General features: G+C 22.8%; 1 protein-coding gene across 1 annotated transcript in view; it reads left to right on the top strand.

Moving 5' to 3' along the window:
* The first annotated feature begins 4,552 nt into the window (after window positions 1-4,552).
* The window catches only part of LOC129606791 (ribosomal protein S6 kinase alpha-5), a 50,045-nt gene continuing 33,126 nt past the window's right edge, over window positions 4,553-21,471 (top strand). The window contains exon 1 of the mRNA XM_055517350.1: window positions 4,553-5,253. Coding sequence (XP_055373325.1) covers window positions 4,686-5,253 — 568 coding nt within the window. The 5' untranslated portion in view covers window positions 4,553-4,685. The remainder of the gene's footprint in view (window positions 5,254-21,471) is intronic.

The following is a 21,471-nucleotide window of genomic DNA, read 5'->3' as shown; positions in this document are numbered from 1 at the left end:
ACTGCTATTATATTCGTAAAATAAAAATATTCCTATATTATCGGCTAATTTAATACTGTATCGTTATACTATTCAGCAATTAATATTTACAAGCTGAATTGTTTAGTATTATTACAACCTCATATTGGATTTGAAGTAATATTGCATCTTTATCAAGCCCTGTAATTAAGACTTAAAAGCTAAATTGTTTAGGAATAACCTAAAATCAGGATTTACAGTAATACTGCATTTCTACAAAATGCATACCAATCAGCACTTATAAGGTGGATTTCAAAGTAATTAAAGTATACTAAAATGCCGATGTCAGGGATGGTTTATATATTCTTTACGGCATGCTTATACATTATTTAATCTAATAAAAGAAGCTTTAAAGCGAATAATGCCTATTTAGCATCAAAATATTAATGATATTAACAAGTGTTACAATTTACTGGTATTTTACTGTTGTTTTACTTAAAAAAAAATTTTATTTTAATGTTCACATGTTTTCAGTTTTTTTTTGTTGATAGTTTCCTCAAACTCGAATCGTTTCCATATTCATTTTCAATTAGTTCAATTTATGAACGCAAAATTATATGATGCAGGCAGTAGTTATTTACGAAAGGGGAGAGAGAGAGAGAGAGAGAGAGGTAAAAAATGTAAAACATTTGATGAAAAAAAAAATTAAAAATGGAAAATAAAAAAAATCAGTTAAATTTATTACTTTCACTTATTTTATAAAAAAAAAACCCAGCTCAAATTGAAAATATCATTTTAAATAAGAAAGTAAAAGAAAAAAAAAATCTGATGTGAACAGCACATAATCGACCGCATATCGTTTCTTAGTAGACGTTCATTTTCCGTGATCCGTTTTCACTGCAAAATTTCACAGTTAACAATTAGAACTAAAATATTATATTTCAAGAAATTCCGAACCCTGATATTCCCGAAAAAGTTAATAGTTCATTGTTTTAATCCACATTCTAAATATTTCCGATAACTTAGTTTATTATTTATCTCTATATGAAAAAAAACTTGAAATTGGTCCATTTCCGAAGATCTGTCTTTTCCAAAAAGTTGATCAAACTGTCCCATCCTCGAATGAATTCAGATGTAAAATTTTATAAAAATTTCTATAGTATAACTCGAGATATTGATCTTCACAAACAGACTGACATACAGGCTTTTCCCTAAAAATAGTTTATTTACACTTCCCTACTCTGGAGAAAAACACATTTCCGCCGAAAACTTGATATGTGAAATTTATTTCCATGACATGACCTCCCTTATTGTATACAATGCGATCTGTAAGAAATTGTGTAAATGTAACATGATATTGAAAATTTATTGTGTAAAAATAAAATGTTTCACATTTGATATTCACTCAACTTAAATTTTCCATTTTAAATTAAATAAGAAAAAAAAGTAGCGAAATAAAAACTTTAAAACATTAAAAAATTATTGAAAATCACAATAAAAAAAATAATTTAAAGCTCTCAATTTCCGGTATACACAAATATAAAAGTAAAATCGTGGTTAAATCCGAGTTTTTATTAATTTTTTTTAATTAAATTGCAAAATATGGTATTTAATCGTTCATTGTTAAAAGTTTCAATTTTAAATAATCGGTGATTATAAATAATTTAACTCGATTATATAATAGTATGTATTTGAAATAATAAATTTGAAGTGTTTTATACAAGATTTTTAACTAAATATCAGATTTATTGGATTTTTGATTGGATTACGTGAAAAATGTACCATGTTCCCTTATATAATGTTGTATTTCATATGTTCTATGTTCCATTTTTTGTGGTTTTTCATGTTCCGTGTTCCCCTTCTATATTGTTTCACTAACTACAAAAGAAAAACTTATTCATGAAGGATTGCAAATTCATTAGACAGTTGCTCTCATTTCTCTTTTCTCTGTTTTTCTTATTTGGTTTTCACATTTCATCCCAAAGTTTTCTAAATTTTCAGATTGAAATAAAAGGGTTTATCAAATGTGTACTTGATCACTATGTGTACCTGATCACTATTTTTCATAATTTTACAATATTCTTGCTGAATTTTGTAAAATTCCTAAGTAAATAAAATCAGTAAACACATGTCACACTTTTTTTTAATAATAGAAATTAGTACTAAGGAGAAACACATTAGAATTGTGTTATATATTTCAATATTCTAATTTTATTATTTATTAAGTACAAGAGAATCGATAGATGAAGAGAGAGAGAGAGAAACTTATATTTTACATTCATTTCTCTCTTAGAAATCAAATACCTGCCATTTATTAAAATTTTTTATGCTAAAAATGTTTTTAATAAATTAACTAATTAATCTAAATTATCTATGTCACAATTTTTGACAGGATATTCTTATTATTATTGCAATTTTAATAAATATAAATTTGAGTTTGAGAAAAATGAAATATTAAAAATAAATTAAGAAAATTTAATAATTCCAAAAACCTTTTTTTCTATTTTTACTTATTAAGAAATGTAATTCTCAACAAATTATTTTCTCAAAATTATTTTTGTATAATTTATTTTAAGAATTGAAAAAAGATATATATATATACTTATATATATATATATATATGTATTTTATTACATAACCATATTATTTATATGAAAAATCATTATTATTTATTACCACAAATACTATGACATTTATGTCATTCTGATTGAATGACATAAGGTAGTCTGAAATGTGATTTTAATCAAGTGTTAAGAGTCACTTTAAATTATCTCAATAATATTATAATAATATTACAGTTTATATTTATATAACAAATAAAAATTGCATGCAGGTACTACGAGTACATAGCATATTTTTACTTACATATTTTATGGTCTACCAAATAGGTAATCAAATGAAATATCGAATGATAATTTGAAAATTATTGCATTTGGAACACATTTGCATTTATTTTGACTCTCTCTCTCTCTCTCCCTCTATAATAAGTTGAAAGTAAACAAATATTAATTGTTATGTTTAGAATGTCAAAAAGAAATTATATTTTTACGGAATTGAAATATTTTCTTTCTCTTTTAACAGCTCTCACCAGCCATCAATTTCGTATTCGTTCTCTCATTAGTTCTCCGTTCGTCATAATATTATTATCATTATTCATTAATATTTTATAGCCTTTATTTTTAAAAAGAGAAAATATTCCAAAAATTACTCAAACATAAATACTGTATTTGTCAAATTAAAATTTGTCTATATTATTTTTAATACTTACTTACATACACGTATATGTTTTATATTTTCAGGTATGCCTGCCAACTTTAAAAGAAAAAAAAGTCATAAACTCAATTTAATGATTATTATGCTTTAAAATATATATATATATATATAAATACGTACTATATATATTTTAAAAATTAAAAATTTTTTATTTTTAACTGATCAAAGATAGATCAACAATACCCAAAAAGAAAACAAAAAACACGAATTGAAAAAAGAAATTTAAAAATAAAGAGAAAAGTAAGAATTAAAGTAACAAGAATATATATAAAGAAAACAGTAAACAGAAGAGAGAGTATTGTTTTTGTAAATAAGTAATGAGTCATCAATTAACGAATTCAGTTAATAAATCTACTGCCAGAGGTAGCAGCAGTAAAATAAAATCATTAAATGCAAGACAATTTACAAATATTGGAGGTGGTAATGGTAATAAAATGATTGTTGCTCGTAAAGAGCCTGAACAAGAAAGTGGTTATTATGAAGATAATCCTTGTATAGATATTTCAACATCATCAACAAATATTATTGTTAATATTAAACAAGATAAATATTCAAATCAACAACAACAGCAACAACATCAACAATTTACTAATAATAATAAAAAATCTAATACTAAAAATGATTATTATAAAAATAATAATCAAAAATCTACTACCTCAAAAAATAATATAAATGTAAGTGATAATAATAAAAATTCTTCTTATAATTATAATAATATATTGGCATTTGAAACATCATCGACAACATCTTCGTCATCATCTTTAGCATCATCATCATCATCAACAACAACAACAACAGCATCATCATCAACAGTATCATCATCTGGTGCTTCAACATCGTCAAAATCTTCAACATCTTCAAAACAAACAGGAAAAACAACAATAACATCAACTATAACAACAAAAACTTCAGCAACAACAAATTCTCAATATCAAAAACGTAATAATAATAATAGTAATTATCATCAGACAAAGGATATTATTTTAAATAATAAAAATAATCAAAAAGAAATTATTAACGACAGTAAAATATTAAATATTACAACAGATAATAATAGTACGGCAACGGCAACAACATTTTTTATTAATAGTATAGACGATGGTAATAATATTGAAGAATATCATCATACACCAAATAAAAAACGTCGCGGTAATTTAAGAAATAATGCTATTAATATAACAAATAATAATAATAATAATAATAATAATAATAGTAATAATAAAAAAAATTATAAAAATATAATTAATAATAATAATACAACATCAAATAATAATTCATTAATAGCTGAAACAACAACAACAACAACTAATAATAATAATAATATAACAAGTGGCTTTGATATAACAAATATAAATAATAAAATTAATATTATTTGTGATAAAAATAATTTAAAAAATTCAAAAAAATTATTATTAAATAAAAATTTAAAAGACTGTGATTTAAATAAAAATAAAATGTTATTAGCATCAGATAAAACAAATAATACAAATAATAATGATAAAAGTGCTATTAGTAATAATAATTATAATAATAATATAAATTCAAAAAATAATTATATTATTGATTTTAATCATAAATTTGTTAAAGATTATAATAATAAAACAACAACAATAATAAATAATATTCATAATCATAATAATAATAATAATAATAATAATAGTTATAATATAATTAATAATGGTGGTGGAGGTGGTAGCAGTGGTAATAATATTGTTAATAATTCTAATTTAAATAATAAAAATTTTGTTAATATTAAAAATCATGGTGTTGAAAAATGTAATAATTATACAAATATGACAGATAAACAGCAACAATCTCAACAACAACAACAACAAGAAAATATAACAAATGTACGTTATATTTCTGATGAAGCTATTACATTAAAACGTAATAGTAGCGGTGAAATATCAAAAGCTGCTAAAGATAATACAGAACGTAGTGATTCTGTTGTTATTGTACCAAATGATCGTGATATGCAATTTGAAAAAGAAATTGAAGATATATCAAAAATTCGAACAACAAGTAAGTGAAATAAATTATTTTTTTATTTAAGTATACCAACAATCTTATATATTGTAATTTCCGCTCTGTGTTCCAATACTGAGAAAAAATTAATGCAGAAATATTAAAATTGTATACAATTAAATTACTTTTCAAACAGTGAGCATTTGAATTCGATGCAATTTAAAAGTCTGTAGCAATATAAACACGCTGAGAGAAGAGATAAGATAATAATTGTCGTTTATATATGTATGTATATCTCAATTTTTCTGTCATCCAAATTTAAACCAGTTCAAATTACAGTAAATAGTTTTTTCACTCTAATGCAAAATCATGAAATTAAATATTATTTAATTTCATAATTTTATTGTATGTATCACATAATTGAATTTAAATGTCATAATAAAAAATGTTAGTAAATTTGGAAATACCGGTATTACCACTCTACAAATACTACTCTATTATTATTATTGAATTTATTTGGAAATTTTCTGAGTCATAATATTACAGTAGGTAAATAAAAAATAATTTATCGGGTATTAATGAACAAGAGCAAGAAAACATATGTATGTATATGTAATATTATTTTCTAATTGTAAATTCTTTGGGTAATCCTCGTGTTATCTTTCAAATGAAGCACTTAACGTATGTACATTTAATTACATTTTTTTAAAATTTAAAACAAATTTGAATAGGTATTAGGATAATGATAAAAGTGCATATAAGTACCTTAGTTCACTCTTAATGTATTTTTAAATTTTCTAATTCCTTATCTGTTAATTTAATAATTTCTGAAGAATTCTAAGTAAAGAATTTAAAAAAAAAATTTTCCAGTTTAAGTACTTATTGTAATATAAAAATTTATTATTTTGTAGGTAAGTACTAACTCACTTTCATTTATGAAAGATAAGTGAGTACTTGCTGCAAAATTTTGATTACAATTTAAATCAATGTTAATTAATTATTCTCAAAAAAATAATTTTAGTGTGCGAGTGACTTGAGAATTTTTCGCATATTTTTGTCTTATTCTGCATTTTATTAAAACTATTACATATTATGAACTATCATCATTGATTACTTTTATGAATTATCATCATTGATTACTTTCAATAATTACTTTTCTCTCATTTCACTTGAAAATCAAAAACTGCTATCAAAATTTAAATTTTCATATTTCAATGAAATTTTTAGATGTCATAGTTGCATAGGCGCACATGTATACTCGTATCATGTAAATGTAATCATTCTTGACATACATATGTGAATTATGTCACATAACACATTTTATTCACATAAAATACTTCCACATAAATTTTAATTTTCCCAAATCTACAGCATAATAATAAAATTGTGTAGTGCATATTATTTCCTAAATATTAAGTATGATTATTGCTATAAGTTTATGGTTCCCCCATATGCACACTTTACTATATACTTACATGCATACATAAATGTTATTCTAATATTAACAAATTAGAAAAATTTAGCACAAAATGTTCCAATATTTTTGGGATGGGTAAAATTTGGACACAATTTGCTTAATATAGAGAGAATATTATATTTTTATAAAAACAAAAAAAAAAAAAAAACAAAAATTGAATAAGGAAAATGATTGAAGGAAAAATAGACACGAACAAAAAAAAGACAAAAAAAATGTCGGAAATCGAGGTTAAATGTTTACTAAATTTTTATGCATTTTATTTTACTCTATTATTATTTTTGTTATTGTTTCTTTTTTTTTCTTTTCGAATATTCTACAAAATTTTAAAACGAAAAAATTCCATTTATTTACAAAATTTTTGTATTAAGCTCGAAATTAATGTACTTAAGTATATGTATGTATGTATGTGCAACATACTTACGAATGTTCAATTTAATTATTTTTATATTGTGAATACTTTACATACTAATAAATGAGTTGAAGTACATTATAGCTACAATAAATTCAGTATTTTAGCAGTACTTTTTATTATTCTAGAATTTTTTTGGTCTTCGTACTAAATGTAATTTGTTAATGAAGAACAATACACAATTTTCAAATTGTTCAGGAAAGAAAATTAGAAATTTAATTTCTATTCAAATTCTCGGATGAAAGATTAAAACATTTGTAGTAGATTTAAATGACAATCCTATTTCCACAAAACTGTTTTATAGGACGTATTGGTGGTAAAGAAACTGTGACTGAAACTTTTTTATAAAAAAGCAATACTAAATCAGGTCACTTATTCCAAAAAGTAGAAATTTTGTCTAAATATTTTCGTATATTTTTGTGTACAATAACGTATAATTATTTGTTATATTTGCCAAAAAATTTTTTAATTTAAGTAAAATCTGACTACCTAATTCGAACTTTATTTAGTGTCTTAATATTCGACATCTGTTTTTACCCCCTTAAAATGAAAAATTAGATTTGAAGAATGACGTGTATTAGTATGAATACTTTGTAAAAGATACGAAATATTTGGAAAATGGTGAAAAAAGTCAATTTTTCGACAGAAATGTTATTTGACAAAAACTAAAATGAATATTTCAGTTTTTGTAAAAACTGAAATATTTGTTTAAATATTAGCTTGCGTTATTACTTTAACATACATATTTCTATATATGTAGGTATGTAGAACAACTGATTGTCAATAAATTGTCAAATAGAGAAAAGAGCTCCCGGTAAATTCAAATTACAATTAAGATATTTCTAATATCCGGAACATATAGCTACCTACCTCATCTAGAATTGAATATCTAAACTTTACTGTATTTTTTAATAAATTTTTTATTTTACATTAATTTTTTTTTTTATGTGTTTACACATATTTTATAATATTTATGGAAAAAAACAAAAGGCAAAAAAGAAAAATGAAAACCAGCATTTTAAAGTGAGGCTATTTACCTATAAACAAAATAAGTATGTCTATTTAAATGAACATGTTACAAGCAATCTAATAAGCAACAGAAAAAATAAAATATTAAAATAATTAAAAAAAAACATATAATAAAATTTACCTATCTTCTACATACATATTTAAACTTTTAAATACGCGTGTGTTTATGTACAAATGTCCCGAACGTCAAGTCACTTGTAAAGCAAATACATACATACATATGCATAAACGTATTTAAGTATTATTTTTAAATAAACCTAAATGAATACACACACACAAAAATAAAGACCATACACTTGTAAATAAGTACGTACGTAAATATATTTACATATTTTTAAATTTATTTATAATTAATAATATAATAATGTATATAAAAAATGTATTAATTTCAAGTAGGTGAATGTTTATTTAGATAGACGAAGAGAAAAATAAAACAACTACATACTTACATACATTCCCAATTTATACAATACCCAAAAGTTTTAAGCATGAAATTATTTTTCGTATTTTTATAATCGTGTTGAGTTTACGATGTTTTGGCAACGTTGCTGTTATAATATATAAGTTATATATAAAAATATAATTACATATACTTCTCATATACTTACATACATAAATAGCTATATCTAGCTATATAAATAGCTATATATTTATGTATGTCCCTCCGTTTCTGTTTCGGCAGCAATATTTTATGTTTGTTTCTAGAGTTTATAATATTTTGTTGGTTTATTGTCATAATAATAATAATAATTATTGATGGGCAACAATATTTTCATGTTTTATAACAATAAAAAAATAGCTAAACATAAATAAAACCTAAAAGCGAAAAATTATATACATATTTACATACTATATATACACTTGCAATACTACAATAAATTTGACGTTATATACTTTTACGTATGTAAATTCTAAAATATAAAAAAAGAACTAAAATATAAATAGAAAAGAAGGTTGAAAAAAAGGGGTGATATTGAATACCACACCATTAATAATAATTTAAATTTATAAAATACAAAATTACCTTATACGAATATAGATAACTTTATATAACAATAATAAGTTGTATATATAAAATTTGTGGTGGTATAACACATAACATCCATATACGAACAAACAATATTATATCACCACATTTATCATTCCCACCACATTTGTACCCCAATATTTATAGTGTAAACAAAAATAGTATATAACACTAGAAACATATCTATATTCGTTTGACACTTTTCTTTAATGTAGTAGTTGTAAAACTTTTATATAAGCTTTCTCAAAGCTTTCGATCGATCTTGAAAAGAAAACGAAAAAGAAAATGAGACAAAAAAATTTTTTGATTTTATCATTTTATTTTCCATTTGTTTTTCTTTTTTGCTGAAGCTAGAGGCAATTTCTCGTGTATTACAATTTTTAAATATCCAAGTATAATAATTTTTTGTATATACATATGTATGTATGTATATATATGTATACTTATAGGGTATATAATTTTGTATACTTGTGTTACAAGTTTATTTAATATTCAAATTGTAGAATGTTTATTAATAATTTTAAAATTTGAGATTTTTTTTCGAATAAAAACTATTAATAATTAATTACATTAATTTTTGTTAAAAAAAAATATTTTAATTTTTCTAAAAGAAATACATATGTACATATGTATGTAGAAAAAATACGAAAAGCTTTATATGAATGAGAATATTACCGAATATTCCCGTCATTTTGACAGTAACATTTTAAAAAAATGTCCACACTAATGAAGAGTTCGCACTAATAAAGAGTCCGCTCTAATAACTGCATGAAAACTACCATAAAAATTATTGACCTCAGCCGTAAATATTACAGAAATTGTTATTCTTTACATACATTTATATTAACAAATTCATGTTAACTAATTTCGATTAATGAAATTTTTAAAAATTTAAAAAATCAAAATAAAAAATTACCCTTTAATTGCTTTAATTTCATTTCGTCGTACTTTCTACCTTGAAACTCTTTGAAATACACAAGTAATTGAAAATGTCTGTCGCGTATTTTTTTTATTAATTCTATTTATACTAAAAGAGTATAATTAACATTTTGTTAACATTATTATTATCGAGATAATCGTTGAAAGTAGACTTAATGTTCATTGAATTTTACATTTTTAGATAACTACCATTATAATTATTTAACTAATCTAATTAAGTTTTTACCTACACACTAAATATGTACTCAAAATAAGTAGTTTAAGTTCATTTCTATTACATACATACATACATACATACATATACAGTATGTACGTATATACTAACAGAATTTCGGATTTATTTTTTTTATTTATAAACACACATGCTTTAATTTTACGATATTGTCTTAATTTTTTTCTGAAATTTCAATGGAAAAATTTATTCTGGCGCGTACACACAAAAATGTTTTGTTGTTTTTCAAAATAATCAATAAAATTAGATCATAGTAACCTTGTTTAATTGCAAATACTTACATATATGTAAGTATTTAAACATTGCAATACATACATATCGTAAATATTCAACAAGTTAATTTAAAATTTGAGTAAAACTTCAATATCGTATAGTGTAGTTATATGTATGAGATTATGACGCATTTCATTGCATTTAGTTGTTGGAGGCTTTTCTAAGAAAAATTATGTCAACTGCAAAATATATATACATATATATATAAATACATACATATGTACGTAGTATTTTTATAATAACTATATATAAAAAAAATATTTTAACATTTATTTATAATAAATAATTATTTTATCATGAATTCGATGTTTTTCAAATCTTAATTTGCGGCACGAAAAAGCTTGTAACTGCATAATTAATATTTCTTTTCTGAGAAATTCACATTTTAAATTTTTCTAATTTTAATCTTTTGAATATTCTTTGAATCAATATAGATTACCGGTAATATTATTTAAATACCCACAGTTTTGGATTTTGTAATTGACGCGATTTGTCGTACGCATCGCGTCGCGTTTGCGAATATACACTTGCGTTATTTGAGCGAACAGTAAAATGTACTATGCTGCAAATGTACTATGTACTATTTGTTTTTTGCTGCAAAACAAAAATTTGAGTTAAATGTGATAAGACGACGGTAGTTAAGTTAAAATTCTTGATAAAATGTTTACCTTCGCCTTATATAACTATTGATTTTCTTTCGTTTTGTAAATCAAAAAAAAAAAAACTATTTAGTGTTATACATATATAAATATCACGCCCCCTAATGTATGCAATTTTACTAATTATTTTTAAAATTACATAACACAGTTTATCATGCAATATACTATGTACATATATGTACCTAAGATTATAAGATTATAAGAATATACATATGTATGTATGTATGTATCTACTTATTTACATACACAGATTTTATTCTATATTGTTCATATTTTTTGATATATTTATATGTTTATGCAAAATTAAGTTAAAATATCTGCAAATAATTTTTGATTACAATGTGCATACTTTGTTTTACTGCATGTAATATGTACATATGTATATTGACTACGTAAATATAAATAAAGATATATACCCACTTTTATTTATAATAATTACACATTAGGCATGTACATACATATGTACTATATGCATATTTAAGCACAAATATATTGCAAACAAAAAAAAAAGCAAAAATCATACAAAACAAAATTACATGAGTAGCATATTATTTATGGCTTTCAAGTATGTACATAATATGTACATATATACATATATGTACATACATATGTAAAGTACTTATTAACAGAATGAAAAAAAATACCGTTATTTATAGTACCACAATTTTTTATTTGCTATTTATCCTTTTCTTTTTTCTACATTGTATTTTTTTTCCTATTTCTATTCTTTTCATTCCCTCTTCACTTTTACATTGCAATTTCCTTTTTGCAACAAAAAAGAAAAAAAATATAGAGAAATAATCAAAATAACATGTAGGTACTTAACTATAGTAAATAGTTACTACTGATTATATTATATATAAACATGTACGTACACATAAAATGCACACATACGTATGTGTGTATGGTATTAAATAGTACGGATGCATGTATGTGTTGCATAAAATAACAAAAAGGTTTGTAATAAAAAAAAAAGAAATACAACAAAAATAGATTAGGAAAAAGTGGAGAGGTGAGGTGAGATTAAGAAAGAGAGGAAAAATGGTGATGATAAAATTTGAAAAAAAAACAAATGTTTTGAAAAATTTTAGAGAGTTCTACTGACGTTTCCATTTTTTTTTTGTTTTTATTGCTCGTGTTTGATTTTATTATTGTTATTTTAATTATATTATGCAGACACAAACATTCACACCGACATGATAGTTAATGTAGCATAATAATAATAAATTTTTTTTTGTTTATTTTCGTTATTTTTTTTTCTCTTAGTTATAAATATCGAATACAGTTAACTATGTAGCAGGTTTAACAATATTAATAATAATAATAATAATCATGATGGTAATATAATGATGTTGATAATGATTATGATGGAAAGCTATCCATATATTATAAGAATTTAGTTCAAGGTCATAATAATTCCACTTTTACTTCAGATATACATTAATGTACAATTTTATGTGCATATGTATGTAGGTAATCAGTACATGGCAATAAGAAAAAAAAATTCATGAGAAAAAAAAATTGTATGCAATTTTTTTTATTCTTTTATTTCTGTTGCGAAACAAAATAAAAAAAAAATAGAACATTTAATTGAATTTTAATTAACTTTTTTATATGTACATACTTACAGACAATACCTACATAAGTAGTTATGTACTTAGATGTGAATAAAATTTGTCTGTATGAATGCCACATGTGCAATATTTTTTGGTTGCATTGTAAATTATTATTATAGTATTTTTTGGCATGCGGGATTGTGTCTCTACTTTGTTTTCAAGCAAAATTGTGAGAAAACGATAACACTGAACACAATATTATCCATAAGTAATTTATGAATGAGTAGTGAAGAATAATCTACATACGCATATATTGTGCATACATTCACATAATTATTTTTAGTATAAAAATTATTGAATTAATTCTGAAAAGTTTTCATTTATTTTTCATGTTTATCGTATAATAATGTGAAAATTATGAATTTATTGTATAATTAAGGGGTGAAATTAAAATATTAGGTAGTATGTAAAACTTAGAAGGTCGTGTTTTGCCGAAAGTTGAAATTTAATAACGTAGTTTTTCACAATTACTATTATCGTTTAAGTATTATCGGTATGAAGTCGTTCAATTCTGTATACCGGATTTAAAACTATCAGAAACGACATGTAACGATTGTTTACCATATTATTGATTCTTATAGAGTCAGCATTGATTCTCGTAAACGTAGCACAGTATAATTTAAATTGATTTTTCTGTTTTTTTCTATTTGTTCAAGATTTATCATAGTTGACTCCTTTAAAATATAAATCTAGTATCTTTTTTTTTTTTGTTATTTTCTCACATTACTCGTAAAATGTACACCTGATACCTTTAATTTTTCTCTACGTAAAATAATTTTCCCTTAATAAATCAATTTTATTAAGATAAATAATAATGAAAAAGAGCACATCAATATTTCTTTAAGAATGCACCTTTAAAAATTCTGCATTTCTGTCTTTTCCCCCTAAAGCTTACATACATTTTCGATTACTTACTTGTATAATTAAATAATAAAATAAATAAGTAAAATTGATTTTACTTTATATACCTGTGTGAATGTATGTTCGAAGGGTATTATAAATTTGACTTATCATTTGTAACGCTAAGAGATAATAGTTTATGATATAGATCTAAGTGTATGTTTTTGATCAGCGTCGAATTCTGAGTCGTTTTAATAATGGCTGTCATTCTGTCCGTCTGTATCAACGATAACTTAAGACCTAATTGAGTTAATCTCATCAAATTTTCACAAATCATTTAAGTAATACAAAAAGTTCAAAATATCACTTAGAAAATTTATTTAATTTCTTGTAAAACAAAACCTACGAAATTAAAGTCGGTGTCATAGTTTCAGCTATAGCATATTTTTTCGCCCATAGGATAGTAAATTCGAGTATACATATGTAGCTATCACACAGTTGACATGATCAATTCTATTTTTTCTCATTTTTTTTCTATTTAAATTAAATTAGATTATATTTTAAATTAAAATAAATTGGAAAAGATGGATAGTCAACCTTCAATGTAAGATAAAAGTATGTACTTAAAACCATTATGGAAAAATATACAGATTTAAATTGATTTTTATTACAGAATTAATTATATATATATATATATATATATATATATGTGAATGCACATTTATACAAAATACAATTATGCATCTGCGAATTCACAAACAAAAGTAGTTTATGTCGATTTAAAAAAAAAAGAAAAGGAATTGATTTTAATATTGAATTTGTAACTTAAATTATTGTACTTACACTTTAACAGGATAAAACTTTTACATCATAACAACTTTATGTCTTAATGTGTATATAAAATAGAATGAATGAAAATGCAAGCTCGGCCCCCACATAAATGTACATAAAACCATTAAAATGTGGTCTTGATATAAGCAAAAATAATTTTTTTTACCATTGAACCAAATGGGTCCCATATCATTTTACATAACCTGATTATTCTTTGATTATATTGTGGAATTGAAAAGAATTTTTTTTTTAAATTAAATTTCAATTAACTTTGTTGTTTGAAAGTTTTTCGTGTCAGATGTTGGTAAAATTGATTTCATTTTAAATTCATATTTTACGTACTATCATAAAGAGAGACTTTAAATTTTGGTCAAGAGGAGCTTGTATCATTGCTACTCGTTCATTTATGAAATTGTCAAAAACTCTCACTGTATTCTAAAAAAAAAAAAAACAAAATTAAAATCATTAAAATAATTAATTTTTTCAAATTTTGAATTCAAAATAATTGTGTCATGTCATCAAAACAGCTGCTATTTGTTTAATGTTTACTATTAATAACGAAATTATTTTGTACTTACTTAAGTAAGTATAAAAAATTCTTTTACTTATTAGTCTAAATTAGGAAAGAAGAAATCCCTTCATTCAGTCCTCAAGATTTATTTATTCCCATTATCATGATTTATTTTTTAATTAGTATTGTTAAAAATTGTGGTACGAAAAAAAAATTCCCAAACACATTTTTTAAAATCATAAGAGAATAATCAAAGTAAAAATTTCCCTAATTACATTCCATTATTGTTCAATTACTTTAAAATTCGGAAGAGAATTGTTTCTATTTTTTCAACTGTCATACAATTTGCAATTTTCAAGATTTCTACATTATAATAAAAAAATTCTCTTACAGTGAGTGATTCTGAATAAAAGCATTTTATAAGTAGAAATATTTTCAATTCGAAATTAATATAGGAAAATTTTCAAAGGGGAAGAATTCTTGCTACAGTTTGAACATAAAATTGTGTAATATTTTGAATTTTTGCATTCTTTCATTTTTAATTTTAAAAATTTTGAATGTTTATATACAGTCATGACTCTGGTGCTAATTTTAAATATTTTGCCAAAAATTTTTGTTAATAGCTGTGGAAATTAGTAGCGTTTATAAAAAATTTTGCGTTTTCTTACAAAAATTTGCTTCATTCGAACTTGTCTTTATATTTTTATAATTGTATGCTTGCTTGTTTGGTTTCCAAATTAAAAATTCATATACATACATAAGTACTTACACATTCAGCTACTTAAATAAAAAAACTTTTTCAGTTTATTCTAAAATTTTTTTGCTCTTTGTTGTACTTTTTTACTTTGTATTAAGAACAAACTTTTTTTTTTTTGCGTTTCTAACATTTTACATTCAAATAATTTAGAATACATTCTCAGTTTTGTTAAAAATTTGTTTATATGTGTTATACACAATGTATATAACTATATCTCACTGTTCTTTTACACTCTTGTTTTCTACATAATTTGATTATTAGTTAATAAAAATATAGAATAAGGGTATATTTACACATAAACTCCAATACAAAATTTACATACGTGCGTCGCCCTGTAAATTGTCAGTCAATTTTATTTCAAATTATAATAATATGATCGTGTAAAAAGATTTTTTCAAAATTTGTAGATTTTTGATTAAATTTTAAAAGTTTTTCAAAAATAAATTTTGATTTTAATTTCATAATTAATATTTAAATAAAGTAAACAAAGTATTTCGACTTTTGAGCTTAAAATTTTTAATAGAGCAAATTTTTTTTGCAATAAATCTACTTCTCGTAGAGTTTAATAAGTATTCATTGAACAAAGCAAAATAGAAAAATATATGTAAATTATTTTATTATTAAATTTTTTTTACGTTATACGTAATATTATTGAATCAATTAAATTTAATTTAGAAAGCGAAAAAATATTAAAAACAAAAACGTATTCGAAATAGCTTTGAAATAAATTACGATTTTCTTTATAATGTTGAAGAAAATTAAAAAAAAAAAGGCGAAAAAAGATTTTTTGCACTTTTTCGAAATACCGAGTATATGCGAATTTGGAAAACTTAATCTAAATAGCATCAAAGCACAATAAGTAGTACGCGTCTATTTAGGAAAGCGTCACTAAATAAAAATGATTTATTGAATAAATTTATTTGTGTTAAAACTGTTCAAACAGTTGTAATACTTGAATTTTAATGGGATAAAATATTCTTGACGATAAAATATTCTTGATGATGGAATGGCACTTTGTTCTATTGTTATTATTATTATTTACTAATTATAATTTACAACCCTTTAATTATTATGTGTTTCGAATGATAATGATCTGACCTAATTTTTATATTATGTACTTAAATGTTTTTTGTCAATCGCAAATTTAAATCACATATACCTACATACCACATACAGTGATATTGAAATATAAGTATGTATCACTCATTTGCTGCAGCAGCGACAAAATTCAAAAAATGCGATTTCTGAGTTATTTAATACAGAGATAAACACAGTGTTTTTCAAACTTCAAAACATTAAAATTTGATATTCTCAAACGTGCAAATTTTGAGTTATATTAGTGTTACAGCAAACATGCGATATGCATATAACAATTCTTTAAAATGTAAATTTTAAAACTGAACCGTTTAAGTGTTGTAATCTGAATAAGAATCAGATTCTCATTTAAAATCTAAAATTTTTCCTTTTCCTTATTTAAATGAGTAAAATACTCTCAATTTGAAAGTAATTTATTCAATTCCAAATTCAATCAATGAAAATTTCCTAATATGTAAAATTTTCCATATACAATAAAAAAATTTTCCACATTTAAATAAAAAAAAAAGTTAAAAATATTTTAATTAAAAAAAAAAATTCCTCTGCTATAGTGGAAAATATTTTCTAATTTGTATAAAAGTTTTCTAATTAACATTCATTTAAATTTGTTTTTGTAATTTTCAACTTTCAATATTCAAATCTAGTCATCTTTATCAGTACCTAGTCATCTTAAGAGTAGAAGAAAGAAAAAAAAACCGAAAAAATCTGTAAAATAAATAAAAAATTCTTCATTTTATTCGAAACTTTTTTCTTTTAATTTATTTAATTTTGCATTTCGTTTGTTTTTTTTGCCTTGCAAAAAAAATAGCAAAAAAAAAAATAAAAAATGAATTTTTCTGTTCAGCCATTTATTCTTCTTCTTCTTTTTCATTGTTTGTTATATTGTGAAAGAAGAATAATTTTTCCATTTTTATAAAATTTAGACCAGCTGGGGTTACTGGCAAAACAATAAAAAACTAAAAAATACGTGTGCAAAAATTTTGCAGACAACAAAAAAAAATGAAAAATATGAAAAATGGAAAATAAAATTTGAGAACTTTAGTAAACAAAACAATTAAAAAAATAAAATAAAAATGAAGAAAGAAAATAAAAGAAAAAACGAAAATGAAACAAAGTCAACCTGGTTAAAATAATTGTGCAACACTTCAATCAAAAAAACAAGAAAAAAAAAAAACAAAATGTTACACGTTACAGCAACAATATGACAACTATAAATTTTAATTTTACATTTTAAAAGTTGTATAAGTGATGTTGTAAATTATTTGCATAAATGTAGTAAATTTACTGCAAAAACTTGTGAATCATTGTGAATTATTGTAGTGTTTATTGTAGTACAACAGTGGTGTTCTGAACAGGCATTCACATATTTTTGTATATGGCATGACTATGATTTACATAAATACATATTTATATTATTGCAAGCAAAAAAAAACAAAACGTCTAAGTCATATTTTGTAATTTTTCAGTTTATTTCACTTTTTAATTCTTTAGAATTTATTTTATCTTCTGTTAAAATTTTATTCATGTATTTCAATTAATTTCGGAGTTATGACAAAAAAACTTTAAAAATTACAATTTTTTTTTTTTTAAATAAGTCTAAATTTCAAATTAAATTTAATAAGCCATTTCTGACATTATTTTTATATTTGCATTTAAATTTGAGTTCTTTATTTATACTTTTATCAAGATTTGACTGTATCTACTACAATGCTATTGATTTAGAATAGAATTTTCTAAAAATTTGTGGTATTTTCTCAACTTTATCGCACATATGTAAGTAATAAATAAGACATTCTTATCTAAATCAACATTTACCTTTTTACATTTTCACTTATATAATGTACGTATTTGAATTTTAAATATATGTACTTACAAAATCATTTTACTACATACATTAATTTTCATAACGTTAAGAATTTCTACTACACTAACTTAGTTAATTCGAATATGAAATTCAAAATTGAATACGATTAAAAAATGTGTGAATTGTTGTTTTTTATTTTCTTATAAAATTTTTTTTTTTTTTTACATTTTCATTGCAAAAATTTTTTTGTTTGTTATTTTTAAAATTTTCCCAATGTCGATTTTTCGTAATAAACTTATGGCAAAAAGGCATTCATTTTATTTTTATTTAAAATATTTTTATACACACGTTCAAAACAACAACAACAACACAGCAACAACAAGAATAATAAACAAACAAATGTAATAATAATGTGATGATAAGCTTTTTAATTTTGTGTCACGTGTTGTTTGAGTGTCTCTATTTTTCTGTATTATTATTATTATTTTGTTTTTGTTATTATTTTCTTGGCTTTTTGCATATAACATTGTAGTATAAGGCACATAATATGTAGTTTTGAATGTGTGTTTTTATGGCAAGCATGTATCAGCTCTCTCGATACATTTAAGAAATGAAGTTTTATTTATTGCCATAAGGAAAGGTTAAATGTAAAAAACAAAAAATGTAAACCGGTGAGGGTACAATTAAAGTTTTTTTTTAAAATGATAAAAACGAATTTCTTTTTTTTTTTTTTTTTTCAAAAAAATTTTATGATGAAATCGAAAAATTATATTTTTAAACGAATTTATGAAAAGTTGTGAAACTTGAATATTTTTTTAATATCTTATTTTTTTCCATCCGTTTCTCTTTAATAATTTACTCTCTATCTTTATAATGCGAAAAATTTCCTTTTTACTGTTGTGTGGGAGTGAGTAATTTTAAATCCATTAACATTATTATAGTAAGGGTTTCTCATACAATATATGAATGTAGGTGCATATGTAAACTTGATATATCTATGCATTTGTAATGAAAATTTAATAAAATGGTTCAGCTCCCAAACGTTAACCTAATTTTCTTTGGAAATAACACGTTAGATAATTTCCTTTTTGTGTTGTTGTTGCTTTTTATCCACCTATATTATGTAGGTAGGTAGGTATATGTATATATAATTATTTTACTATTATATTAAACTGTATAATAAATAACGGGATTAGCTAGAATTTGCAAGTATGAATACATCATTGCTTCCAATTCTAGGTATTTTTGTTAAAGGGAAATTTGTACTATTTTACAAGAATTGTTGTTTTTGATCAACTACATTTTTCACTACATTCCAAGTACTTATACATACTTATTTTTTTAAATTGATATTGGATCCTTCGTAACAACAAAACGCAATAAAAATCTGACCAGATTAATTAAATTAATGAATATTTTCCTTATAAACACCCTAATTTAATTTGAATATGCATTCCAAAAACCAAATAACTAATATCATTAATTATTATTGCACTCATACTCGTATAAGAGTCTCCCGTTTAAATCAATTCACATTGATTTTCTCTAGATCAACAATCTCATTATCCCAAATCCTTTTATAGAAAATTCTTTATTTTTAAATATTAATTAAACTGAAAAAATGAATTCAAAAGAAATTTATTTTTTTTTATTAAAAATATTAGTCATCCACCTGGATTTTAATATTCATGAATTTTTTAAAGTTCTATGGTTGGCGGCATTCGTCATTGGCATCATTATTATACTTATACTTAGTGTGCCTTTCTAAAAACAAAAATACCAAATTACAAAGAAAAGAAACAAAGAGAAAAAAATAAAAAAAAAAAAAACTGATTTCTTCTTCGAAAATTTCTTGACGTCAAAATTTGTCATCCAAAATCCAAAGCTTTTTTGTTCATCTTATAATGTATTTAAAGAAAAGAAAAATAAAAACAATGAAAAACTTGGAATTATTTCATACCCAATTTATTCTTAAATTTTTTTTATAGATTTTTATATTATTATTGTTATACTATAGTATAATAATATAGGATTCATGAACATTCATAAAATAATGTTATGTACTATATCGTAAATTTTTATATACAGAAAATTATATTCATTGTTACATATATACACATAAAATGTAAGGTGTTCATATTTTTAAATTCAAATTTTAGTTTGATAGTACAAAATATCAGGACTTTTGATGTTGAAATTTTCGGTAAGCAAGTAATATTGTTGATAATATGCAATTCAGCTTATAAGTTATAATTGCTGAATAGTGTAGTAGGTACATTATACAATTTCGAAGCAATTATCTCTTAATATATTTATGTTTAAATATGCGCTTGAACATAATTTAAAATCACTTAATAAATAAATTCCCTTTATAAATATTTGCATTTTCTTAAGACATTTAACAGTGTTGCGCTTGATTAATGCGATTCTATTCATTTTTTTTTTTCACTTTCGGGGACAATTTAATTTGATCTTAAAAAAAGTCAAGCTAATAAACTATAAGGTCCTAATGTACATACCTAAGTATTTCTTAAATATATTAATTTTTTTCTCTCTACGTTATGCATTCACTTTATAGCAAAACACCTTTTTTACCTGTGGGACACATATATATCCATACTATACATATGTACATATATATACAATACATATCTGCCTTAACGACCTCAATACTTATTAATTGAAAATATTTTTAAATAGAATACAACGATTTTCTTGTTGTTTTTTCTTTATTATGCTACTTATTTTATTTTTTTTGTTTTTCTTTTTCTATATA

The sequence above is a fragment of the Condylostylus longicornis genome, unplaced genomic scaffold (assembly GCF_029603195.1).
Source record: "Condylostylus longicornis isolate FDR11 unplaced genomic scaffold, ASM2960319v2 ptg000022l, whole genome shotgun sequence".
Taxonomy (NCBI): Eukaryota; Metazoa; Arthropoda; class Insecta; order Diptera; family Dolichopodidae; genus Condylostylus; species Condylostylus longicornis.
This window is presented reverse-complemented; position numbering and strand designations above follow the sequence as displayed.